Source organism: Microtus oregoni, unplaced genomic scaffold (genome assembly GCF_018167655.1).
Source record: "Microtus oregoni isolate MIOR12 unplaced genomic scaffold, Mior012 000022F_ref0000154, whole genome shotgun sequence".
NCBI lineage: Eukaryota > Metazoa > Chordata > Mammalia > Rodentia > Cricetidae > Microtus > Microtus oregoni.
The window spans coordinates 34,580,184-34,607,000 of record NW_024543081.1 but is presented as its reverse complement, the minus strand read 5'-3'; the positions used below and the strand labels follow the sequence as shown (position 1 = coordinate 34,607,000).

Sequence of the window (26,817 nt, the reverse complement as noted above, 5' to 3'; positions counted from 1 at the left end):
AGCAGTTGGTTTCTCTCAGCACTTGACCAGTTATGTGTCTGTATTAAACACTGCCCACAGCAGACAGAGGCTTCTCTGAGCAGGGCTGGCAGCAGCAGATATTTAGCAAAACCACAGTGGTGGGTTCCTTCTGGTATGAGCTCTGCAGCCATTAATTCTTTTCTTTCTTTTAATTTACTCTTTGATGATTTCATGCATGCATACAATGTATATTCATAAACATCTACATTTTACTTCCCCGATCTGAAGCTCCCTAACCAGGGGTTCATAGGGATGTGCCCTATATTTGGCTCTGGGATTTCATTAATAACCTTGTCTTCTGGAAGCAGCAGCATCCACCCATAAAGGGTACTTCCCATTCAAAGTCTTTTTAAATTAATTTTTACATGTTTTATGAAGCCGTGGGTTTTTATATAGTTACAGCCATCCTAGTTTGGTTAGCAGCACCCCTACCTCCTTCGCTCCTCCGTATCTTCTCCCCCATCCCTACTTACACCTTGCCACGCCTGAGATCACGCCCAGCTTTCATGTCACAGTCTTTTCTTTGTGGGCGCTACCTCCAGTCTGCTCTTTCAGAAACACATTCTTGGTTTTATTTGGCTTCAGTTTTTCTCAGTGTTTACTTCTTTACTTATAGAGAACACCTTCTGGCAGTATTGTTTTTGAGCTTCACTACAAAACTGACTCTCTGCTATGAAAAATGAGGATTTAGCTCCCCATTTCTCATTGGTTTTTTTGGCTATTTATTTGCATTTAATTTATTTATTTACTTTGTGTGTATGTGTTTATGCACATGCGTGTGTGTGCAGTTGTGTGGCTATGGATGCATATGTAGAGGCCCGAGGATATAAAATCTCTTCCTTTATTGCTCTCTGCCTTATTCCCTTCAGGGTCTCTAACTGAACCAAGAGTCAGTGATTTTCATGAAAGCTGATGGCCATTCCCATGTCCGAGCAATCCTGTTTTTTTTTTTTTTTTTGTTTGTTTGTTTTCATTCTGTCTGGAGTTGGGGTTACAGGCATACACTGCCTATGGTAGTTTGAATGTGGCTGGCTTTCATATTCTCATAGGGAGTGGCACTATTTGGAGGTTTGACTTTGTTGGAGTGGGTGTTGCCTTGTTAGAGAAAGTGTCTCACTGTTAGGGCAGGCTTTGAGGTTTCCTATGCTCAAGATACTGGCCAGTGTCTCAGTCCACTTCCTGTTGCCTTCTGATCAAGATGTAGCCAGCACCATGTCCACCTGCATGCCACCATGTTCCTGATCATGTTGATATGAACTGAACCTCCAAACTGTAAGCTACCACCTCAATTAAATGTTTTCCTTTGTAACAGTTGCCCTGGTCATATTGTCTTGTCACAGCAATTGAAGCCCTAATTAAGACAATGCCATACTTAGCTTCTTACGTTGTGTGCTGGGAATCTGAACTCAGATCCTTATGAATGCATAGCAAGTACTTTTGCCCACTGAATTATCTCCTATATAGGGCTGACTGACCTAGTTTACTAAACACACAAGGCTGATCCTGAACTCAGAGATACACCTGCCCCTGCCTCTGCCACCACATCTGATCCCAGGTTTTGAATCTATATTTAATCCTGTTCCTTACACTATGCCCATTGAGTTCTATCTCTCTCATTCCATTTGATAGGTTTAGAGCCTTCTACTCTATTTTAACATTTTATTTAATATTCATTCATGCATATGCAATGATGCTAATCTATTAAAGAAACCCAAATAAGAGTTCTAGATATTTTGCATGTAATTCACATCTGAGAGTTGAAAGCATAAGCTCTATTTGTATTTTCACAAAGTATCTCTGCTGAGGAAAAGCTGTGCTAGTACCATCTTCCTTGCTACACCGACAGACTATCCCAGGACACAGGTGGTTTGGGCTTCCTTGGCCTCATGAGCTCACGGAAGCACTGCTTTGAATACACAGTCATAGTTTCAGCCGAGTAGCTGGCTGGAGTCGCTCTCGTATGAGAGCGTTGTAGATCATTGCCCCACAAGTGCCGTAATACAGTCGTGTTTATCTTGTGCTTCAGCTCCCTCTTGTCCCTGTTGTTTTAATTTAATATACGAAAAAGATTAATGGTGCATCTGAATTTGTAAACAATGTTATTATTCCTGTTCATTTATTAGACTATTAAATGACTATTTGTGCATTAGTGCCCAAACCCTCATGGCCTTTTATTTACAATATCATGAAGCACATTCATTACAGAGTAGTTTCCCTCTGTAATCTCCCTAGTCTATTGACAAATCAAGCTATGTTCTTTTTCTCTACTATAAATTTGTGCTTATTCAGATGGGAACATTGAGACAGAAGGAACCATTCTGTAAAAGAGGGCCTCCCTTAGTCAGAAACATGGCTTTGTTAGGTTGTTGTGTCCTTCTCTTTCTTTAATTTTTTTTTCTTTTTTTTATTTACTCTTTGATAATTTCATGTGTGCCTACAGTGTATATTTATGCATATAATGTATCTTTATACTATCTACTTTTCACTTCCCCATTATGAAGCTTTCCTAACCAGTGGTTCATAGGGAGGTACCCTATATCTGACTCTGGGATTTTCATTAATAACCTTACACGAGTTCATAGGGGGAGGACACATACTGGTGCTCAGGATAGATAATGGCATGGAAATAAGCTTCAGAGTAGTTTAAAACTGCAGAGAAACTTTTCTTCATTGTCTAGATGTATTTTTGTGTAAATCGCAAAACAAAATAGCTTATGGGTATTTTTTTTTCTGTTAAGACCTGTCTTAGTTTTGGTTACTATTGCTCTGATGAAACACCATGACCAAAAGCAAGCTGGGGAGGAAATAGTTTGACTTATGCTTTCGTATTCATACTCCATCACTGAAGGAAGTCAGGATAGGAACTAAAACAGGGCAGGCATCTGGAGACAGAAGCTGATGCTAGGACTAAGCGGGCTTGCTCCTCATGGCTTGTTCACCCTGGTTTCTTATAGAACAGAGGGCAGTCTGCCCAGGGGTGGCCCCACCCACAATGGTCTGGGCCCTCCTGCATCAGTCACTAATTAAGAAAATGCTCTATAGGCTTACCTACAGTTCCATCTTGTGGAGGGATTTAGCTTATGTCAAGTGGACATAAAACTAGCCAGCACAGGACCCATAAAACATTTAGCTGTTCTTTTGTAGAAAATATGAAACTATTAATCATTTTTCCAACCATAAATATTTCCCTAACGTCAGATATTGTATTCTGTGTCTCTCCTTTTACCAAGTCGCCAAGTCATTGTGTCTTAAAGGGCATTTTAATGGCAGTGCAGGGAGCATGTGCAACGTCCATAACTCAGTTGAAGGGCATTGGGAGCGCCTGGGATTTTGAGACAGTTAAAAGTCCACATCTTAGAAATAGAACACTGTAGTACAAAAATATCCTTAGAGTCAAAGGATCTGTTTCTCCCCACGCAGTTCTATACACAAGCTAATCTGCTAACATGGTGCTTCTTCTCCAGAGCCTTCACACAAACTCACGGTTCTTGACTTTCCTGTATGTTTTATTTCCATCCCAGGATAGTGTCAGTAGTTTCAGAGTTCCTGCTGATCACTCAAAAATAAGTTAGGCACAGACTAGAAAAACAATCAAGCCTGGAGATCTGTGATCTAACCTTGCTCTCCCATGGTCAGTCCTCTGGGATAAGAACTGTTTTCTTGTAGTTCAGGTTGTTTAACCCAGAGTTCCTCCAGTCTGCACCACACTTTAGGATCACTTAAGCAGCTTTGTATTTCAACTATATATAGGATACGTAATACAGTGTTGCTATGTGTGTGTGTGTGTGTGTGTGTGCGCGCGCGCGTGCGCTCGTGTATACAGAGTGAAATGGTTACTACAGTCACGTTAACGAAGCCATCATCCACACAGTTAGCTCTTTTTTCATGTGTAATAATCATTTAAAGTCTAATGATAGCAAATGTTCAGAATGGAACAAGTATTGTCGTCCTCATTCTGTACATTAGATCTCTAGATTTATTCATCCCACAGAACTCTGCCATTTTGGACCCTTGGACTGACAGCACTGCCCCCTCTCCTAACCATGACCTCTATTCCACTGTCTATGTATTCTTTCTTTTAGAATCGCCTTTAAACCCTTTGTCAAAGAGTCAGTGACCATGTTAGTCTGGGTGTGTGTTTCAGCAGATTGTCAGATGCAAACATGCGTTGACTAGAGTGTGATGACCTTATTCCGTTAACCTAAGAGACACTATACCAAGTGGTCACAGTTAGGCTCCGCAGTCACCCAGTGACTGTAAGTTCTGATTCTGCTACTTAGGCTACATGTCACTGGTGTGTTGTATGACTCGCTGTGGTAGAAAATAAATTTGATGATGCTGGGGGCAGCCTTGTACATTTGGTGGCTAATTGGCATGTTTCAGAATCTGACCCAATTCACCCCTCAAATAATTCCTTCGGTAAGTACTACAAATCACATTTTGCTGCAGGCCAGGAAACAGCAGCTTAAAATAATTTAGCCAGTCACTAGCTAATGGGTAAAGGAACCAGGTTTTAAATCCATATAAATCCATGGTCTATAGTCTTTGAAATCAAATATGTGTCCTGATTGAAAAATGACGTTCTGAAATCCTCATTGGGCTGTCAGGCATCTGAGGAGTGATATGTTCCGTGAGAGACGAATTCTGATGTTAGGCACCACGTTAGAACTCTTCAGGTGGAGAGGGCAGGCGGCAGAGAAAGGTTTGAACGGTTTCTACTTCGTCAGTCTCCTGGGTGAGGCCGTTTGTGCTCCGTGATGCAGTTAGGAGAGGGGAGGAAGTGGAGAGCTTTGCAAGGTCATCGATGCTCTCCCTGTGTGTTTATCTGTTGTGCTCAGCACGGGAGATTGAGTCCAGAGGCTTTTGCACAGCTAATACGTCATTGATTCACCGGATTAGGTTTAACCAGAAGCCAGATATATAGGCAACCAGCGTGTTTGAAACAAAGTGTGCACATCAGGTGAGGAGTGAATTGCAGAAAGAAAAAAAAAACTTGAAAGTGTTCTGAGCTGTCAGGCGAGGCTGTGTTGAATTCCTTCATGCCTATAAATCTTTGTGTTGAAAATAAACTTGCCCTTTCCAGCAGGAGTCGGTTTCCCACTGCTACACTGGAGTCATGGGGAGAAGTTAGGGGACGGCTAGAGTTTTGAGAGGCATTAAAACCGCAGCCCTGTTAGTTTGGAAATCGTCCAAATGATGAACTTAATTTGTTGCCACAGAAGCCCAGTCCAGAGGACTCAGATGGCTTCACATTGTGGACCTTTCTGTCGTGTAACAGACTTGAAAAAAGATGAGCTGCAGAGCAAGTGGGCCATTCAGCCAAATTTCCAAAAATTCTCAGGAAACTAAGGACTTTTAAGTCACCATCTTGCTGTTTTCTGTTAGAAAGGGGGGGAAAAGTCCTATTGTTCTCCTGAATGTTTGACTTTAATGCTCTCTCCTCATTTTAGATACTGCTTGGATGACCAGAAAGCTTTAGAAAGAGATGGGGGATTTTCTGAACTGCAGTCTCGTCTTATTCGTTATGAGACCCAGACCACCTGCACCAGAGACAGTTTTCCGGTCCCCACTGTGCTGAGCCCTCTTCCGTCCCCCGCAGTTTTGTCAGAGCCTCGGAGTGTCCCCGACGGAGAAGCACTGCAAAGCGAGCTCCGAACTGAAGTCTCTGGTTTGAAAAGGAGATCTAAAGATCCGAGTTGCCACTACCCCCAGAAAAGGTGACCTGTCAAGTATGCAGAAGCGGCGTCTCCGGAGAAGTGTTTTATTCTCTGGAGGGTCGCTTCCTCATTTGCCTCTTTTTTTTTTTTTAATGCTTCCCTCTGCACAGGTTTTTAGATTCCTTCCTTTATACTAGGAAGTTCGTTTATTTTGAGTGGTTAGCTGGTTTTGCTTGTAAGGTATAAAAAGAAATGACTTGGAAAAAGAGAACTCTGTTATTTTCTATGCCAATGCACAGTCCATGAGCACAGTGGGGCTGTAAAGCTGAGAAGTCAAGACCAGTAGGGGAAGGAGGGCTCAGCGGCACTGTTGAGGGTGGTATTTGAAGGTGGAATTTCCTGACTCTCTGTGCCATCGCTGCCTCCTGCTGGCATTGGCCTTCAAACAAGGGGCTCCACGGGTCCCCATTTAAAAACCACTTGTTACATGTAAGTAAAGCGTTAAAGCCTACATAGTTAGTATATTTTATGGAACTTTTTTTTTGCTAGCTAAATAGTTCAAATATATAAGAATTTTGATGTTGATTAAAAATAAATACTGAATTTATAGATCTTTAGAACATGTGTCAGATTTAGGCCCTTGAAATAAAATATACTGTAAGTTCTAGCTATATTTAAACCTTTAAAACTAAGTATAAAATATGTAGAAATAAAGCTTTCAAGTCTTTTTGAACAGGCGAAAATATGAGAATACTATCTCCTGGTATGAAATAGCTAAATGATTTTTATGAGAACTTTGTTAGCTCATGGCATTTTTTATGTCCGATTAAGTTGCAAAGCAAAAACCGTTTAAAAGATTTATCCTCAGAGAGAAAAGTATTCTGTGGTCGAGAGGAGAGGAGGAATGGCTCCTCTGCCTGTTTTGGAAAAGGAAAACATTTCCAAGTCATCACAAAAGCAAATAGAAGTGTTTTAGAAAAACTGAAATAAGAACCATTTTTTTAAAATTATATTTGTATTTGTTTTCATTACCTATTTTGCGCAGATAGTTGCTGAGATATTATAACACAGAGCTTTGTGGTTTCTTAAAATTCCTTAATGAAAATATGAGTGCATAATGTGGTGTTAAGTGTGTAAATGGAAAGGTGTCCTCGGGTTGCTTCCCATGTTGGCTACAGAGCTAGTTATCACTTGCCTTCTGTTTTAATTACTGCCCCAGCTATTTCTCTGTTACTCTGGTAAAGTACCCTGAGACAGCAAAGTAAGGGAGGGAAGGCTTATCCTAGCTTGCGGCTGAGGTCTAGAGTCCTTCCTAGCAGGGGAAGTCACAGTGGTAAAAGCTTGAAGCAATTGCATGTATCACATCCACAACCGGAAGCAGAGAGCAATGAACGCACAGTGCTGCTCAGCCCCCTGATGCAGTCCACCCCCCAACATTTAGATGAGTCTGTCCACAGCAGTCAGTGCGGTCGTGATAACCTCCCGCAGGCGCGCTCAGAGGCCATCTCTCAGGCGAGTGGAGAGTCTGTCAAGTTGACGACACTATCACAGTGACTAATTCGCAGAACTGAAGGAATAACAGCTTTATTGTTTGGTGTCAGTTATTTAGTGCAAACTAGCAAGAGATTTTCTCGACTTTGTCTTTGCATGGAAATATTTTAATATTTTAAGCAAAAAGTAGACTCCATTGTTGATTCCTTCCATTTTTACTTTGTCCCTCCTTACAGACTTACGAAATCAGAAAGTTCTGATTGTCTGCTTTCTCAGACAAGTTGCAGTAGTAATCGTTACCATCACGTGGGGACATCCCGAAAGCCTCACGCAGAACGGTCTGTGTCAGTGCTTCCAGCTCCAGGTCGCGAGGCTTCCAAAGTCACCGCAAAGACCGGTGCAGGACAGAAGAGCGCATGCGCATCAAAACCACCAAAGCAAGTTAAGGAATCGCGCTCACAGAAACACACACGGGTAAAGACTTCCCGCTTTCCATATGTGAATTCCTAAAAACATAAAACAACATCCAGAGTTTATAATAATCCAATGCAAGAAAGATGAAGAAGGCGGGAGCTCAACCCTGGAGCATTTGCCTCGCATGTGTGAAGCCCTAAGTCCAGTTTCCAGTGCGGCCAGGAAGGACGGTAGATGATGAGAAAGCGGGGCGTGGTGTCAGTGACACACATCAGACAGAACTTGATTATCTGTTATAAAAGCTGGCATGCCAGCGCATCCAAACAGGAACGTTATAAAAGCTTCCTCTTTATTTTCTATGTTTGACATTTTTCTTATAAAGAAATTCCCTGCCATGTATACATTTTCAGCTATGCATAACTGACATTTGGGTTTCATCACGGGTCGTGATGTCAGTCCTTTTCACCACTTACTCTAGGCATTTCCCGCTGAACGCGAATCCTGTGATGTCACAGGCACCTTTCTCAACGGCTTTGTCAAAACAGCCGTATTCCTCTTAAGTGCAGGCAGATGATGCACGGTTCATTTATGATCTTGAAACAGTGGCAGCCGTTTTGAGCCCTGTCAGCCGCGTGTTCCTTTCTGTTGCAGATGCTGAAGGAGGTGGTGAAGGACACGCTGAAGCAGCAGCGCATCACCGAGGCCCACGAGTGCTTCACCGCCTGCAGCCAGAGGCTCTTTGAAATCTCCAAGTTCTACCTAAAGGTGCGGTGTCTTGTCTGCTCGTGGGGGCTTTAGTCCGCGATGTGATGTTTCTGTCGACATAAGTGTGCAGGTAGCTCTTGTACTGTTACTGTATGCTTGCTGCCAGGATGCTTTGAAATGGACACAGAAAGACTGGAGTAAAACTGCTTTACATTTGATTTATTTGGCTTTAGCCTTTGTGTATAGAAAGCTGCTTCAACCAGAGGCCTTAGTGTTTTTCCTCAGACCTTTTACTAAGTTGGAGCTTAAGCATTATTGGTAATTATTTTATGATAAAGCTATAATGAAGCTGAAAGGCAAGTATATTATTTTAGAAGCGACCCTTACTGGCCAGATGTAAAGAGTTTGGGGAAAGGGGTTCCTCAGGTGATAGTTTTATTTGTTTTTCTGTTAAGTCATGTGGTTTTGTGTGTTTATTGTATGTGCATTCAGAGGCCAAAGAAGGACAGAGAGGCAAAGTCCCTTACTGAACTGAGTCATGTCATTTTGGCTTTCTTGCTAGACAGTGAGCTCTCAGGATCCTCCTGTCTCTACCTTCTAATTCTGGAGTTAGAGAAATACCCATCCATGTTTGGCCTTTTACATCGGTGCTGAGGATTTGACCTCAGGTCTGCGTCCTTACTCACAGGCATCTATTTCCACTCAGCTGTCTTCCAGCCGTTGGGTGTCGGTTTTCTGGAACTTAGGTGCTGGTTTATCTTCTCTGCCTTAGATGTAACCGGCAAGGATAGGTAGATATTTGGTTAAGATTACAGAGTGACACAATGTACTCAATTCCTTCATTTAAATCTTCTCAAGAAATGCAGTATTCCTAGAAAAATCAAGTGAAGAAAGAGGTAAGAAAAAAAAACTGTAGAAAAATACCTTGTTGGATATTTTCAAAAGCACATGAAAGCATATGCCGAGTAAATGTAGCTCTAAGAAGCCTACCTGATTTCTGCTGGAAATACCAATGAGACTCACGCTGCTTCAACCAGCAGGTTCTGAGATTCTCGGTGTCAGCAGATGCTGGAAACACTGGAAATGAAAGGAAGGTGGAGGAACTAAACAAACCCACAGAGTGAATAACCTTCTGCCACAGCGGTGAATATGGGTCTTTAAATGGTTCTGTGCCCACACCTCTGCGGCAGTAAAGTCTCCAGTGCAAAGAAAATATTGGGGTGCAGTGAGCAGCCAGCTGGACATCTCATCCCTCCTGCCTTGTGAAGCTCAGGGCTCCCATATTTTCAGTGTCTCTCTCTTAAATAGAGGAGGACGGCCAAGGACTAGCCAACTTCTGAGGATAGCTTCTGACTCAAGTGAGGTAAAAGTGTAAACTAAAGAGAACTCTTGAGAAGTAGAAAGTGGAGAAAGTTAGAGAATCTCTAATTCTCCCAGAAGAAAACCAGAACTACATGTTATCACCAAAACCACGCACAGAGACTACTAAGACTCCTTTTGTTTAGAGGGATGAGAAGTCAGTAGAAGGGCCTTCTAATAGGCTGAACAGCTGGGCTGGGGATTTTATAAAAAGCAAGAGCCAAATGAGAAGAACTCTAGAGAGAAGGGAAAACTAGATGCTTGGCCGAGAGAGCTGTAGGTTTCTCTTACATAGCTTTTGTCATATGGGGTAATGCTCCCTCTACCCTACTCCCTAGAACTTTTATCATGAAGGCGTGTTGGATTTTGTCAAAGGTTTTTCTGCATCTTTTGTCTTTAAGTCCATTTATGTTGAACCATCCTTACATCTCACGGATAAAACCAACTTTATCCCTGGTGGATAATATTTTTGATCTGTGTCTGTATTTGGGTTGCAGGTATTTTGCTGGATAATTTTGAATCTATATTCATCAGGGATATTACCAGTTTTCTTTGTGTGTTCCCACCTGGTATAATTTTGCTGTCCAGCTGCCCCAGGGCTCTGGGTTTTTTTTTTTATAGGAATATTTCTATTACTATTTTAATCTTCTTAATTGTCATAAGTCTGTTTAGGTTGTTGATCTCTTCTTAGTTTAATTTTGATGATGAAGTCTCAGCAACATGGCTGCCTTTACATGCTGTACACACACACACACACAGAGAGAGAGAGAGAGAGAGAGAGAGAGAGAGAGAGAGGGAGGGAGAGGCTCTCTCACTCACACACATAACAATTAAAGAAAAAGAAAAGGAAGCCATAAATTTAGAAGAGAGCTGAGGAGGGATTACATGGAAGGGAGAAATGATGTAATTATATTATAATCGCAACAAATAATAATAATAATAATAATGTTCCCAGAACCGAGGAACTTGGGCTTCTTGCTGGAAAAGACACTGCTTACCCAAGTGAGGGAGTGAAAGTGACAGCAAGCCATTGGAGTGTCACAACTTCTAAGCATCCAGAACATTTTCTGGGTTTTCCCAAGAGAAAGGGCAGTTGCATATTGAAAGGATCGAGAATTAAGTGCTATTAAAGTTCTCCATGGTATTTTAGTACACTAGAACCAGTAAAAAGCACCATAAATTTACAAGAGAGTAGGGGAAGGAAGGGTTCCATGGCAGGCGTTGGAAGAAAGATTTTTTTGAGGAAAGGTGACCTATCCAGTATTAATCCAGAGTGACCTGTCTGGTCTATAATCCAGAGTAATTTATCTGGTATTGATCCAGAGTGAACTATCTGGACTATAACTAGAGTAATTTATCTGGTATTGATCCAGAGTGACCTATCTGATCTAGTCCATTCAGATGTAAAGACTCAATAAAAGGCACTTCCAAACCCGGAAGAGGTTTAAAATATATCTTTTATGGAATCTGCTAGAAAACCAAGTTGAGCACATAAAAGGCTAAATTAAGTAAAACAAAAATTGGCCTAGAATGAGGAAAACAAGTTCCAAAAAGGCTGGCCTAGGGAGAAGCTGGACAGCTGGGGCAGGCTGTGGGGAGATCCATGGTAAAGAGAGAATAATAATGTCGGAAGTCAAACTCCACAGAAAACCGGTGAGAGATTGTCCACAGCAAGACACTGTTTTAAGAAGCTTTGTTACATGTTTAATCAATCCATTGTGAGGGAGGGGAAAATGCCAGAGTTATGTATGTGAAACACTTGTCAGTGGGGAAAAAATCCCCAATAACCAGGAAGTTTCACTCCAGGAAGTGCAGGAGGCTGAGTGCAAGAGACATAGCCATAGTACACGAATCGCCTGGTGACGTCACAGCCTTTGCTTTGGTGTAATAATGCAAACACTAGCCAGTTCTGGACCCCACTGTGATGTAGCTGTGCAGGGGAGGAATTGAAGGTGTTGTGCATAGGCCTAGATCTGCCCGTTAAACATCCATGCTATTCGTAGTCATTCTGAAATTACTAAATCGTCAAGGACCAGCATGGACAGCTGGAAACATGAGGGGACAGACAGGAGGAATTGCTACAAGAATTCAAAGTGGCTGCCTCGTTGAGATGGAATTTGCTTGCTAGAGGACTCTTTTATTTTTTTTTCTCCTTTTTTTGTACAATTAGGGTTTTCTTTATAATTTTGTGTTTTATTTTGATGTGTCCCCCCCAGCCCCCCTTGCTGTGAATTGAACCCAAAACTTTGTACATGGTTCAAAAACACATTGAGCCAAATGTCCAGCCTTATCATGATATTTTAGAAAGTAAGACTATAGTTGTGTTCCTCTTCGCAGTGGAGTGAAATAGCCAAAGAAGGAAAAGTGCGTGCTTATCTGAACAGTTAGTAGAAACTACATGTTCACTCTCCAGATTCTAAAGCATCAACAGCAGAATGGTTAGGGTGAGCATGGGGCGGCACTGTTAGAGACACAGGATACAGGGCGTGTGTGTGCGCGCACGCGTGGCTGCGTGTGTGTCTGTGTATGTGCTTGTGTGTGTGTGTGCGTGTTTGCTTAGAGGGTTTCTATACTCTATATAGGGTGAGACTACCTTGTTACGTTGATTCTGGGAATACTTCCCTAATTGCAGTGGCTCTTCTACAATTATTTAGGGTGATCTCAAGTAATGTAATTGAACAAGGCTCCAAATGCTGTGTTTTATTAATGTCTAGGATCTTAAAACATCAAGGGGTCTCTTTGAAGAAATGAAGAAAACAGCCAACAGCAATGTAATGCAGGTAAATAAGTTATTTTCAAGAAGCCACGCTCAGTTAAATCAGTATTTTGTCTCGGGGTTACATTTACATTAAAAAACAGAGATGGTCTTTTCAACAGCATCCTTCTGAAATGTCCCTGATACCTATCAGTGGCTCGGGCAAAGTATATAATAGCTTCATCAAAAAAGATTTTCTCCAAAAGATATTAAAGGAGAAAAATGAAAAAAATAATCAAAAGAGCTAGGGAAAAATACATTTTGATTAACTGTTTTCAGTTGGTTTAACTCTTTTGAGTGACCCTTTCTAGACATACTTTGAAATAAAGATAAGAAAGTAGGTGAGTCATCACCTGGTCCACTGAGGACAGTCACTGGGCTCAGATCTGGATGTGGACATCAACATGCATTTATTTGGAAAATAAAATACCTTTAAATATAAAGGTTGAATGTTGCCTTTTTAGCTTTACAATTTTCTGTGTTATCTTTGAAGATTTCTCTTTTTCAAAAAACAGAGTTGCAGTTTAATAAAGATATTTTACTATTGACTTACACAGGAGGGTAAGGCAAAGAGGTGGTCAGGAAGGAAGGACACACCCAGAGCGCATTTAGATGTTGTGTGGAATTGCCTGACCGTGGGTATCTTGCAGAGGGTGGTTCCACAGTTGCATCTCTGTTTTCTTCTCCAGGTGATCGAATGGGTGTTGGAAAAGAGCAAGAGATAAGCTGTTGTTCTTCCATTCCTATGAAGACTGCACACCTATAAACTTAGAGAATAGATGGTACATGTGTGAAGAGGACCCTGGTGTCCTGTATTTATGTGGTTTTAGTGACGCTCTGTTAGTGTATTTGTAATCAATGCACTTCTTTTGCAGCTTCACAGTATTTTAATCTATATTTTTATATATTTTAAATGTTTTAACTCTTGGTTATTTAATTGTTTAATAAACAATAATATTTCTTTACTTACTGGGTTGTGTATCCTTATTATTAGGTCTATTAAGCTTCTGCCCGTCATAGTTTGAATGAGAATGTTCCCTTCAGGCTCTGGCATTGGAATGTTTAGTCTCTGGATGGTTCTACTGTTTGGGGAGAGCCAGGAGGTGCAGCCTTGCTGGAGGAAGTGTGTCACTGTAGATGGGCTTTCATACTTCACAGCCTTACACTGCTCCTAGTATATCCTCTGCTTTCTGATTGCAGTTCAAACTGTGAGCTCTCAGCTTCTGTTCTGCCTGCCAACCCTGCTGCCTGCTGCCTCTGCTCCACCATCATGGACTCTAACCCTCTGGATCCATAAGCCCAGACAAATTCTTTCTTGTATAAGTTGTCTTCGTCCTTCTGTTTTATCATAGTAAGAAGAAATTAACTAGGACACTACCCTTCCTGTGTATTCCAACAGCAAAGCTCCGTCTTCTGCTCCAACTTAGAAACGTTCTACTAAGGCCACTATTTTCAGAAGTATTGTTTATTTGGCATCAAAAGCGGAAAAAAATGACAATAATTGTAAAAATAAGGCTTATTCTTTAATGTAAATTTCCATGGTAGAAAGTTTGGAGAGACACAGAGAGATGGCTTTGTGCTTAAGAGCACTGTGTGTTCTTCTAGAGCACCCAGGTTCAGTTCACAGCACCCATATGGTGGTTTATAGCCGTCTGTAACTCCAGTTCCAAGGGCTCTGATGCCTCCTGGCTTCTACAGGCACCATAGATGTGGTGCCCTGATATACATGCAGATGAAACACATGCATATCAAATAAACCTAAAAAAGTTGGTTTCTTTTTTTCCGGCTTCTCAGACCATGAAAGAATCACTCAGAAACTATGTTATTTAAATTACTGCTTGGCTAGTCACTTAAGCATGTTGCTAGCTAGCTCTTATATCTTTGGCTAACCCATTTCTATTAATCTGTGTATCTCCACGTGATTGTGGCTTACTGGCAAGATCCCAGTGTGTTTGCCTCTGGCGGCAGCTACATAGCTTCTCCCTGACTCCACCTACTCTTTCTCTATATCTTTTCCAGCCTGGTTATATTCTGTTAAGCCATTGGCCAGAAGCAGCTTCTTTAGTCATTAACCAATAAAAGCAACACATAAACAGAAGGACTTCCCACACCATTTTCTAAATACTAATATTTTCCAGTATGCATGTGTTATTGTTTTAAAATACTTTGAAGTTTTCAATCAGAAAGCATATGATTATGTGTATTCATGTGTCCGTTTGTAGCCTGCTTTTCACCCAGCAGTACAGGCAGCCTCTTGTCTATGGTTTTGTTTTCAGGGGTCTCAGTTGACTTTGATCTCCTGTAGTCAAAGTTGAAAATGAAAGATAGTACTTGAATTGTACATAGTGTGTGGTTCTATGTGCTGAAGTTGTGTGTTATCTTGCCGTCATCCTTCCCAGGACAACAGCCACTTTTGGGCAGCAGTCCTACAGTGTGCATTCGCCCCATCCATCTCTCTTTTAGTAGCTCTCGTTTATCAGACTGGCTGCTGGTTACCAGTGCTGTGTCCGGTCAGCTGTGGTTTGCTTGCAAAGGCTACGGAGCCCCAAAGCAGTCTGGCCATGTCAGAAAAGTCGGGGGGCACTTTCTTTCAGTGGAAAGATAAAAGGCATCTTAATGGGGCAGAAAAGATAAAAAGCTCTAAGGTTGCCAAGGTTTGTGCTGGAAACAAACCTTCTGTATGTAAAGAAAAAGGGAGAGGTTCAGATTTTGCGCTGAGAACAAATCTATATGTAAAAAAAGAAAGAAATGCAGGTTTTGTTGTTGCATTTTGTAAAAGTTAGGATTGAAGTAATTGCGTGCTTAGCAAAGTTGGATAAGTTATTAAGTTTGCACAGGAAAAGACCACAGCATATGTAAGGATTGATACTATCCACTGGCCTCTTGGAAAAAATGTGTTTGGCGTATTTTTCATATTTACTACATTTGCTATTGAATATAATACTATAGGACCCTAACAGTGATGTAATTCAATCGAGTCAGAATTTAATCCTTCATTATTAAACTTAAAGTTTTTCTATAATTAAAATTTTTAGAGCTCTTCCCAGTATGTCACTGATGGTTATTACTGAATCACATTTCCTAGGAAGTAAAATTTCTGGGCTTTAAGCTTTTCCATACATCTGCAGACGGCTTACGGAAGGGTCTGCACTTTGCCTGGTAGAATCCCCTTTTGCTTTCTGTGAAGTTGAAAGAGCTGCAAGTGACATTTTAGAAACAAGTTAGCAAAATTTATATTGTTCATTCCTGCCTTTTGCCCGTTTTCATTTTGAACACTGACTTTTTTGCTTGCTGGTTGAGAGGAATTTTTACATGTTGAGGGTGTTGGCCTGTTTTGCTCGTGTTCGGTGCTCAGAATTCTTTAGCTCTTATAGAGTAAGTTGCCATTTTTTCCTTTGCAGTCTCTTCCACTTCTCGAAGTTTGCCTAATGTGTGTGCTCTGTTTGCTCATGTGAAGCTAAGGCTTTCAAAAGGTGTCCTTGAAGCTACTGATTGGAAATTCTCCCCTTTTATATAAGCTTTTACATCATAGAATATTGCAAGGAATGAGGAAATATTTTAAAGATTCTCTTTGATCAGCAAATTTGTCTTTTGAAATATTTTATAGCAATAGGCTTTTCTAGTGTACACTAATAGACATTTATAATGTAAAAGGGACTAGATAGCTTCACAGAACACAGTAGATTAACAGGCAGTCTGGAAAGATTTATCTAGAAACAATAATAGCTATAGAAATGAAAACTCTTAGGGCCTGTTTCCTAATCTGAAAGCAGATAATAGTGCCAACTTCCTGGACATGTGATACTAATCAACATTTATTGTGGACTAATTATGTACCAGATATGCTTCTAGATGTTTCCATGTGTCCCACTGCTGACATGTGAGGTAGATATTCCCTTTTAGGGATTAGAAATTAAAGGACAGTAAGCTGAAGTACAGTGTCTCATAGCTCAGAAATTACAAAGCCAGAGGCAGCTTCAATTCTTTGAATAACAATTTATCCAATCTCTCAAGTTGACATACACAGCATTTTGTTGTCTTTTTTTTTGGCTCCTGGTTTTCTATCATGCTTAATAGGATTATATGCAGCCAACATATATAATGAATATATGCCAATAAGTAAATTAAAAATAAGCTTATATATTAATGGTAATATAAACATTTTAAATATACATTCAAATTTGAGTAAAAGCTGTAAGTTGATATGACTTAATATTTCTTTTAAGTGGATATATGTAGAGTTTCAGGATTTTGAATAACTTTTGTAGTGCTATTTGAAATTTGGCAAGTATAAATTATGTCAATCTGACCAGTAAAAGACAAATGCATAAACAAATAGTGAGTTGAATTAATTACTTACTTAGAGTGCTTGATAGAGGCAAGTATTTTTTTTTTTATCAACAATCACAAAGATGAAGGATTTACTACCTCAAGTCTTGCCGTGGTGATTGAGACATCTTGCTTAAAAGTGCACCACACACCAAACTTTTCTTTGGAAAAGACTTCTTCAGAAACACAGATCATGAACAAATGTATTCCTGTCCTTACAGAAACATGAGTGACCTCACACCATATGCAAATATTCTCTTGATCTGAATATCTGTCCATATGGGAATATCAATGATAAACTGTGGGAATGACCTCACACCATATGCAAATATTAGCAGTCTGATTCATAGTCCTGTATTTAAAACCACAAAATACACAGAAGAAAATAAAACCTTTCACCTTTGGATAAAACAAGGCTTCCCTAGAAAAGACACAAAATGTGTAGACTTTAATACATTATAACTTTAAAACATTAATACTTTAAAACATTCTATTTCAACTCTTGTCTTGAGAATATGATCAGGGAAAATTTGTGTACAATGCACAAGAAACTCTTAGGGCTTAATAATAAGATATAACCCAGTTTTTTAAATGTGCAAAAACTTTGAGACAAACATTTTGCAAGACATCAGAGTGGAGATCGGCCATGTAAAGATGTTTAGCACCATTAATCAGATACAAATTAAAGCTGTAAACACCCACTAAGAGAGAAAATTTTCACACCAACAATTCAACCTTGTGACTGTGTGTCACAGTTGGGCATCTTCATGCTGTTGGTAGAAATGGAAAATCATTGACTACTTCCTGTGAAGCCAAGTTTATGGTAATCATAGAAACCAACAATTCTTTAAACCCAAGAAAAATTAAGATGTGAGTACAAGGAACTGAGTTAGGATACTCAGACCCATTTGGTTCTCAGTAATCCCAAATGGGAAATATTGGTAAGCCAACTTTGTGAAAAGTTTCTACAGTGAAATACTACTCCATAATGTAAAGGAATAGACTCCTGCAAAATGAATTATGCCAAAATATTAATCTGAAAAGAAAATGCCAAAATCATGAAATTCGGAAAATGGCCAAAATGATCACAGAAAACAAAGTAGTTTCCTGGTCCCAGATGTTGGAGTGATTGACTGGGAACACTGATATGAATGTTGTAGGTCCTAGCTGCAATGGTGATACTGATTGATCAAACGGAGCTCAGCACACTGTTAGTCATGTACCCTATAATGGTGGACATGAGCGATAATGGTCCCATAAGATTCTGTCCTTGAGTAACATTGTAATAATTGTGTGAATACACAGTGTTTGAGTAATGATTAAGTCACCCAGCGGAACCTATCTCTTGCAGATGCTGTGTGGGCTTTAAGTATTGTCTAAGGATTTAGCTCAGGAAAGTCAGTCAGTCTGCCTTGATTTCCATTCTTAGCACCATTGCCTTTAGAAAATTTCTATCTCGTATGCCCAGAAACCCCTGTTTCAATGCAGTTTGTGTTTTCTATTGAGTTAGGTTGGGCCATATCAAACTGCCAGTAAGGATCCAGCCAGTTCTCGCTCTCTTCGTTGGTGGTTTCGTTTCTGTAATGACATTTGTGAGGCTGGGTAACTTTATCAAGAGAGGTCTATTTGACTCAGTTCTGGAAGTTCAAGGGCACCAGCATCAGGACCTGCTGAGGACATCGTGCAGAATGGCAAATTAGGGGCAACAACATGTGGGAGAAGAGCTTGAGCAACAACTTGAGCGTGGCCTTTCTCCAACAGCTTTCTAGAGAGAAGTAACTCAGAGTCCCAGGAGAGCTTGGTAACACTTCTGCGGGCAGTGCCCCCACTGTCCTAAAAACTTTTAACCCAACTCCACCTTTTAAAGCTCGCACCACATCAATACCATGAGGACCAAGCTTCCAGCATGCGAACTCTTAAGGGATAAAGCACAAACACCTGCAAACCATAGCACCCTCAAAACAGGGCCAGTTTCATGGAACTCCGTCAATAGCTTTCCTGTGGCTGACCGTGTGCCTGTAGTTTCTCCCCATCACCCACAAGAAAAGCTCCCAAAGGCATCTGTTGCCATGTGAGTTTCAGGGGTTAGAGTGTGTGGTGGGATGTGGTGATACTCCGAGAAGTGTGGGGGAGGGGCAAAAAGATTCTTTCCAAGTAGACCCGATGGTCCCTGGGGAATTCTGTCTTGTTGGCGCTGCATCCACTCAATGATTGTAGAGTAGAAGCCTTCTCAGTCAAACCTACGATCAAAGAATCTACTGCCTTAAGTTTTCGGTTCCTGGCTGGGATTATTACCAAGCTCATCTCTGCCCTGCGTTCCTCGGGGCCTGGCCTGTACTCCTTTATTTATTTATTTATTTATTTATTTATTTATTTATTAAAGATTTCTGCCTCCTCCCCGCCACCGCCTCCCATTTCCCTCCCCTTCCCCGATTAAGTCCCCCTCCCCCGATCAAGTCCCCCTCCCTCATTAGCCCGAAGAGCAATCAGGGTTCCCTGACCTGTGGGAAGTCCAAGGACCACCCACCTCCATCCAGGTCTAGTAAGGTGAGCATCCAAACTGCCTAGGCTCCCCCAAAGCCAGTACGTGCAGTAGGATCAAAACCCAGTGCCATTGTTCTTGAGTTCTCAGTAGTCCTCATTGTCCGCTATGTTCAGCAAGTCCGGTTTTCTCCTGTACTCCTAACAAAGAGGTCCTCCTCCTGGGGGCTGCATCAGAAGGGCAGTTACCCATCAGTCCCCATCAGTCTCCGTCAGTCCTAGTTCCTTTTCTGCTGCTTTGTAATAGAGCAAACACCATGGCCAAAATAATTCATAGAAGAGTTAGTTTGGCAGGATGTGTTGCCAGCAGGAAGTAGACATGGCAGAAGGGACACAAAGTTGTGAGTTCACATCTTCAAACTCAAGTACAAAGAGAGAGTGGACCGGAAGTGACGCGAGCTTTTCAAAGCCAGTCCCTATAATGTGCCTCCTCCAGCAAGGTTACACCACATAACCCTCCCCAAAGAGCTCTACCAGCTGGGGACCAAATAGTCTAAGGCCCGAGAGTATGGGAGACATTCAGACCATCACATTATCCCTCCACAGTTTACACATCCAAATTCTACTGAGCTGCTACGTGATTCTCATACTTCTTTTGTGAATGATCCAGAAAAAAATATCTATGAATAAAAAGTGCTTAACAATATTTCGAGTGAACGAGAAAGCAGGCACAAAGGAAAGTTTGTGATTACCCGGGCAATGAACAGGGCACTCAAGTGAACACTATTTGGTAGGAGAAAAACCTCATGAGATGAGAAACTAAGAAGCTGGAGTCTAGCCACATGTACCCCGGGGCTGTGCTCCAGGAGAGGAGCACAGCTGGTCAGTTGTCCCACGTTTAGTAAGCTTTGCATCAGAATGACCTTGGCAGGTACATGGATGAAAAGAAACACATAAGCCGAGTTTAGACTTCAGCAGCTAGGGACTCACTGGTCTCCCAGGGAGCAGGGCTGAAAGGTCCCACTCTTTAGAATGGGCAGTTGAGGGCATTTCCAGCCTCTTACATGGGAAGCGGAGAGCCAAAGGGCCCAAGTAGGTCAGCTATGCTACATGGTGGCGGTGTGTTGACCAAAGCTGTTGTCTGAAGAGCCTGGAGGTTGTACTGGCCTTTTTCCTGTATTATTTTATATGCAGAGAGAATGGAAATTACTGTGTCCAGAGGAAAGAATGGAGAACACTCAGTAGTGTCACAAAGCCTTGGGTCTTCCCATCAACATAGGTAGTTTTCACTTCCCTAACCCCTATCTCTAAGCTGGCCGTAGGGATCAACGACCCAGTGTGAGCTGGAACCTAGAATTTTAGGACCTTGTCACTTCCGTTCTGCTCTGCTGGAACCTTATCCTGAAAAGAGGTTCATACGGAGTAGCACCAAGGTCCCTGTCTGACAGCCTGCAGCAGCTGCAGACCTGTGTGTGTGACAGGAAGGACTTCCCCACCCTGTGCGATGCTCCACCAAAGACAGTACTGGCAACAGTAGGAGGGGTGAACCAGCCTTACCAGGCCGCACAATAGTGAACAACAATGCCTTTTGGTGGGCCAAGCTCCTAGGTTGTAGTGTGAGACCCATTTTGCGCAAACATTAAATTCCATTCACATCCAAAAATGACCCGCAAGAGAGAAGACGGCAAAGACTTCGGCCATCAAGACTTAGTTGAAGATGGAGGGAATCGCTTACTTTCTGGACTGTTTTCCTTTCTTTTGGGACACAGGATGCTTGCAGAGGAAGAAATCCCCATCCTCCAGTGCTGTACAGATGGGGATTATAATACTGAACAGCTGCAATTAATGGAGCATTATTGAAGGTCTTTCTTGGTCATTGCCTTTGGGTTCTTGTGAGAAAATGGGCTTTATTCAGCCAAGAATTGTAACAGAAAGTGGCTAAAAATATAACTGGCTTTCTTTTCTTTCAACATTCCTAGGCCCCAGTCCAAGCCAAGACAGAACTGCAGCCTTCAGGCCAAGCGTGAGAGCAGAGCAGTCCCTGCCTGAGCCTGGAGTCATCCCGAGAGGCTTTATTCTTGGCTTGCCTCTTTCTCGCCCAGCTGCCAAAAAGCGGTAGATGGTCTGATTTCACATCAGTTCCCCTTGCCTTCTATTGTCCTCACTGGGTCTCCCCACCCTCCCACATCCCAGCCCCCTTCTGCGCTCCTTGATGCAACACTGATCAGGGTCCTCTGTCTGGCGCCTTAGAGGCCCCCCCCCCCAAAACACAGTCTTGTTTGTGACCAGGCTTTAAGAAAAATGAACAGAGAACAAAAAGCCAAAACAGAGGCCCCTGCTGCTTTTCTGTTATCATTTAAATGTGAAGCTGTACCCTCGGTGGACATGGTTTAATCATTTAATGAGCTATTAAACTTGCTTCCCCGAGTGAAATCAAATTTAGTGTCATTTGGAGGACTGTAGGTAAAATAATAATTGATTTATGGTCACATATTCAAATAGTTCTATTATTCAAGTTTTCATATAAACAGGCTAAAAATAGTATTTGCCATTCTCAGATTTTTTTTGTCCAGAGAAAGAGCCCTTTTCAAAGAAGGAAGTGTTCAAGTGCACATTTAAGAAGTTCAGGTAACATTGAAGGGCTTTAGGTCACACCCATGATCCCTGGACCCATTGCCCAGCAGTAACCTAAGGCAGGGGGGCTGTTACTTAAAAAACAAAAACAAAAAAAAAAAGTGTCACCTTCCAGATATCCTTTTTCAAGCAGGAGCCTCTTATATATGTATCCATTGCTTCTCCATGCTCAGACCCAAGCACTCTTTCTGTACCCACTATTGTGTGTGGGTGTGGTTTTGAGACAGGGTCTTGTCATATGTAGTAGCCCGGGTTAGTCAAACGCTTCTGTCAGTCTTTCTCTATCTTGCTCTAATATGCTGTAATTCAAGGCAGGTGGCATTATTGCCAGATCTAAGTATTTTCTGTTTTCTGTTTGGTGTCATGAGTGAGACTACTAGTGCTCTTGAATCAAGTTCTCAAGAAAACAAAACTAGAGGCAGAGAGCAAAGAGACAGCCAGTCATTCAATGGCTGCAGGTACCCTCTGTCAGATGGGACGCACTAGGGTTGATGGTGAAGCCTGCAGCCCCATCTCAGCCAAGAACACAGGGAGGATAGCAAGCATTATCTGCTCAGCCCCTTCATACTGATAATTTTAATTTGTCCTCTGAAATTGAAATTCTCTACAATTTTTGTTTCGTTCAGTCTTTTCACGTGCTGTTCTTAGAGCAAAACAGCCACCATTTTCATCAGATCAACCATGCTTGCTTGTAAGTGTCCATCGCCAGAAGGATGTGGAGAGGGTCGCTGGACCCTTACCTGAGACTCCGTCTGATCTCTCCAGCACCTTCTAGCTGTTTGGGTGCAATTCTGCTCTCACTGTAAGTGACCTTGGGTTAGGGAGGCGCTAGAGCATGTAAGTTGGGAAAGGTTCACTATTGGAGGAAACACCACCACCCAGATGGCTGTGGAGTCGTCCTTATCCACGCTGTGTGGAGATTTCCCCGAGTTCTTTCCTGGAAGAAGTTCCTCAGACTCTGCTCTGTGAGTAAGACCAATAAACTCACCAGTTTGGTTTCCTGGCTTTAACTTTGGTGGAATCAGACTTTGATTTGTTATCGTGACCTTCTAAAGAGGGGGTATTTATTGTTTATGCTTTCCCAGGGAAGGGATTCTAACAATATTCAGGTTATTTCTTCAGCAACTCTTCAGAAAGTCAAGCCTAGGTCCTACAGAGTGGTTGTTGATCCAGCTGTGGAACTGACAGATGAGAAAACTCACGAAGCCAGGTGTGTATCTTCTGGTTACCTGGCAGCTGAGTCACAGAGCTGAGAGGACAGTGTTTTCAAGCGAGCCACTCGTTTGCTCTAAGCAGAAACACTTAGGTCAGGCGGAACCATCTATGGTGTCTATGCTTAAAGAAGCATCTAGAAGGGTAGGAGACAGATGGAGTACTCAAGGAATCTGAAGAGGTACAGGGGGCGTGTACAAAGAAGTGGTGTGACCTCCCCACAGATTCAGAACCTTTAGGAGTTGCTGGCTCTTAAATGTAAGGTTGTGGTCATTTTCAGCTGGTTTAGAATCATCTGGGAGGTATATCTCTGAGGGTGTTTCTGGCGAAGTTTCCTTGAGAAGACTAGAGTCTCTCAAAGAATGAGCCAAAACCAATCTTCCCTTTAGTTGGCTTCTTTGCTGGGTATATGCTCACAGCAACAAGAAAATTAACTGCTACCGAGGCATTTAAGGAGAAAGTGATGGTAAAATAATGTGTATTTCAGTAAGAAGATGCTGGGGTACCCATGCAATATTAAGACAAAAATAATCAAATTTCAATTTACATCTAGATGTGTTAATGAAGCAGTAATGAATCAGGCAGTTTGTATTGATAATCCAATACCTCATGAAGACTATAGTGACTTTTTTTTTTTTTTTTTTTGGTTTTTCGAGACAGGGTTTCTCTGTGGTTTTGGAGCCTGTCCTGGAACTAGCTCTTGTAGACCAGGCTGGTCTCGAACTCACAGAGATCTGCCTGCCTCTGCCTCCCGAGTGCTGGGATTAAAGGCGTGCACCACCACCGCCCGGCCTATAGTGACTTTTTTTAATAAAATAATATCAACTTTTGGTAATCCCCAGAGCAAAACAAAACCACCATCTTTCTTTCAAACCCATGGGAGTTCATATTTAGAAAATCCAGGGCAAAATGTTTGCATGAATAAGAAATCAAAGTCTAGGCTCAGATAACAATAGGATTTTTCATCTCCAAGAATCTCAGAGGTCACAGAAAGTGTATGGAGAAATACTTCCATTTGGTGAAGAGCCATGGGCCAGTGGGGATATCTAGCAACTCTCATTAAGTACCAATTGCAAGTTCCCTTCTCCTCCTCATTGTGATACCCAACAGCACAGATCCCTGGAATGCCGTAGTTGAGCCCAGGTGAATACAATAGGGCTAGCATGGTACTTGTGGCCCTTCGAGAGAACCTTGCAGGGGATTTTACTGACTTCATCTATGCCGACACTGACAGTTGCAAAAACATTCGCATGCATCCGTTAGCCAGCTATCAGTGTACATGAGTGTTACAGTGATATCATTCAAATATTGACCTTTTTCAGCTGCTTACAAAGGCTGCAGAAATGATCTTTCAACCATAGTTTTTGCGCACTTGTGGGAGCAAAGCTCATAGTCCAAAGTTACGTGTTTTAAATTTTTTTTTTATTGAGAAAAGAAAAAAAACAAATTTCCTCCTCCTCCCAGCCTCCCATTTCCCTCCCCCTCCTCCCACCCTTCTCCCCCTCCTCCCACCTTCTCCCCCTCCCCCCACTCCTCTCCCCCTCCCTCTCCAGCCCAAAGAGCAGTCAGATTTCCCTGCCCTGTGGTAAGTCCTAGGTCCTCCCCCCTCCGTCCATTTCTAGGAAGGTGAACATCCAAACTGGTTAGGCTCCCACAAAGCCAGCACATTACGTAGGTTCAAAACCCCGTGCCATTGTCCTTGGATTCTCATCAGCCCTCATTGTTCGCCATGCTCAGAGAGTCCAGTTTTATCCCGTGCTTTTTCATAGGTTTTTTAAATTGCTCTCTAAATTATTGTCCACTATTCTTACTGGTGATTTTATTCATGCCGGTTGTGACCTTCCACTAGATATCTGAGGTTTTAATCTTGACCTTTTTTAAAAGAAGAAATTGAGGATTTTCAAATGTCCGATTAAAAGCTGTTTTCAGCTTTTATTACATTAGTTGGTTGCTGTCAGCCTTGATTCGTCTCTGTTTCTAGGACATTCTTGTGGAAGAGCAATTGAACTTCCAGTGTTCAGGGGTCATAAGTGAAGGGTAGACAAATAGAAGTTTGGGCGTCAAGAATGCAAGACGCTTCAAACAACTCTAGCCACCCAGCAAATGAGCGGGTCTGCCTGGAGAGATAAGGACTGCTCTCCTCATCCTGGAAAAATTTCAATTTCAGGCTGGACGGACAACACCGAAGTGCTCAAGGAGCGATCCCTGAGTTCACTGGCGTGTGCAGCAAGGTCCATGTAGCCCACAATACAGCATCGGGGATACAGTGTCTGGGATACGGTATGTGTGAGAGATGAGTTTAGGTGGCGTGGACTTCAAAGACGTTTTAATTGGTGTCTGCTCAGCTTTCTATGTCAACATCATGTTAGCAGTAAATCACGCACCTTAATGTACGAAGGTGGTACCGCTGGGATACACTGTGCACAGAAATAGGCTTCACGGTTTCTAGGTCTTTTGAAACCCCAGATTTTATGGTTCTTAATCTAACTTCAATCTTGTGGAAGTTTCAATTAGTACAATGACTTGTAAATACCAGTCTGTCATGTTCACTCCAAGAAATCACAACAGAAACCAGTTGTGGTACAACAGAGAATTAAAGTATTTGGAGCTTGGTGCAGGGGTCACATTTTAGTTAAAAATGAGAGCCCTAATTATAGATAAAAACCTATTTGAAGCTACATTCAGATTAATTTGGGGGGGGGAATCTTAATATGTTGAGGAATCTGTCAACATTTGCTGCATTAGGATGGATCAACTCTGTGTGTTTTAAATGGATTTTGAGATAAAATGAACACAGGTATTGCTAGTAGAATTCCTTTACCCCATATTAACACTTCTACGAGCAGTCTTGATGGGAAAGGAACACAGTCTGTGTTCTCACAAACACAACCCTCTGAGACTGGTCAACCCATGATGGACTTAAAATATAAACTTATGCATTGGAGATCTGAGGCAAATATTTATTTAGTTTATATATAAATTGTACATGATGTTCATGGGGCTATAAACACAGGCAGATTTTTAAAAAATCAAGATACCACCCCAAAATCACTTCCACACCCCATTGATGCCATTCATTAAATACCTCTGTCTGGGTAGTTCATAATCATAATAGTTGTATAGTTTGGTTTCTATTACTTAGCTCATATTATGAAAAATGACATCTCTATCCCCCGGTATTCTTGAAAAGCCAATAGGAAGAGTAGCATGCACATGTTACCAGACCACTGAATTTACCCTCCTGGCAACTGAGCAAGAATCCATTAAGTAACATTGTTCATCTGCACTGGTTTTCATTTAGGTACAAGCATTATTAGTTCTATAATTCACAGAACAAAGAACAAAGCAAACTGGAAAAAAATTCTCCCAAATAACTAATTTGATTCATTGACCAAGACACAAGACAGACTTAGTTGGTGCCCTACACATCAACACCTAAGACAAGAGAAAAAAAAAAAAACACTGTGTAGCCATTATTTAAAGATGATGATTAAAATCCAAGCTGAGAAATAATAATTAATATGTGAATTGACTCATCATAGCCACTCTGATATAATATACTTTAATTAGGAGAAAAAAGTCATTCATATACACAATTTTCATAGTAAAGTTTTCTATTTCTTGCTAATAACACATTTTAATTTGCTTCAGAAAATGCATTGATCTTATTCAAATATATTTTTTCCTAAAATATAAATATTTAAATTAAAATTTTAAAAATGGCGAAGACTGTTTTTGTTTGTCTTACCCAGATATTCT

General features: G+C 41.5%; 1 protein-coding gene across 2 annotated transcripts in view; it reads left to right on the top strand.

Annotated features, from left to right (window-relative positions):
* Nucleotides 1–21,262, top strand: part of LOC121461355 (MDM2 binding protein) — a 72,117-nt gene extending 50,855 nt beyond the window's left edge. The window contains exons 18-22 of one of the 2 annotated variants that reach the window (XM_041672394.1): nucleotides 5,472–5,738; nucleotides 7,406–7,643; nucleotides 8,235–8,348; nucleotides 12,362–12,427; nucleotides 21,192–21,262. In XM_041672394.1, the coding sequence (XP_041528328.1) occupies nucleotides 5,472–5,738; nucleotides 7,406–7,643; nucleotides 8,235–8,348; nucleotides 12,362–12,427; nucleotides 21,192–21,239 (733 nt within the window). In that variant the 3' untranslated portion in view covers nucleotides 21,240–21,262. Of the gene's footprint in view, nucleotides 1–5,471; nucleotides 5,739–7,405; nucleotides 7,644–8,234; nucleotides 8,349–12,361; nucleotides 12,428–13,091; nucleotides 13,267–21,191 lie in introns of those variants that run through there. The other variant, XM_041672395.1, reaches the window with a different exon arrangement.
* The last annotated feature ends 5,555 nt before the right edge of the window (nucleotides 21,263–26,817 follow it).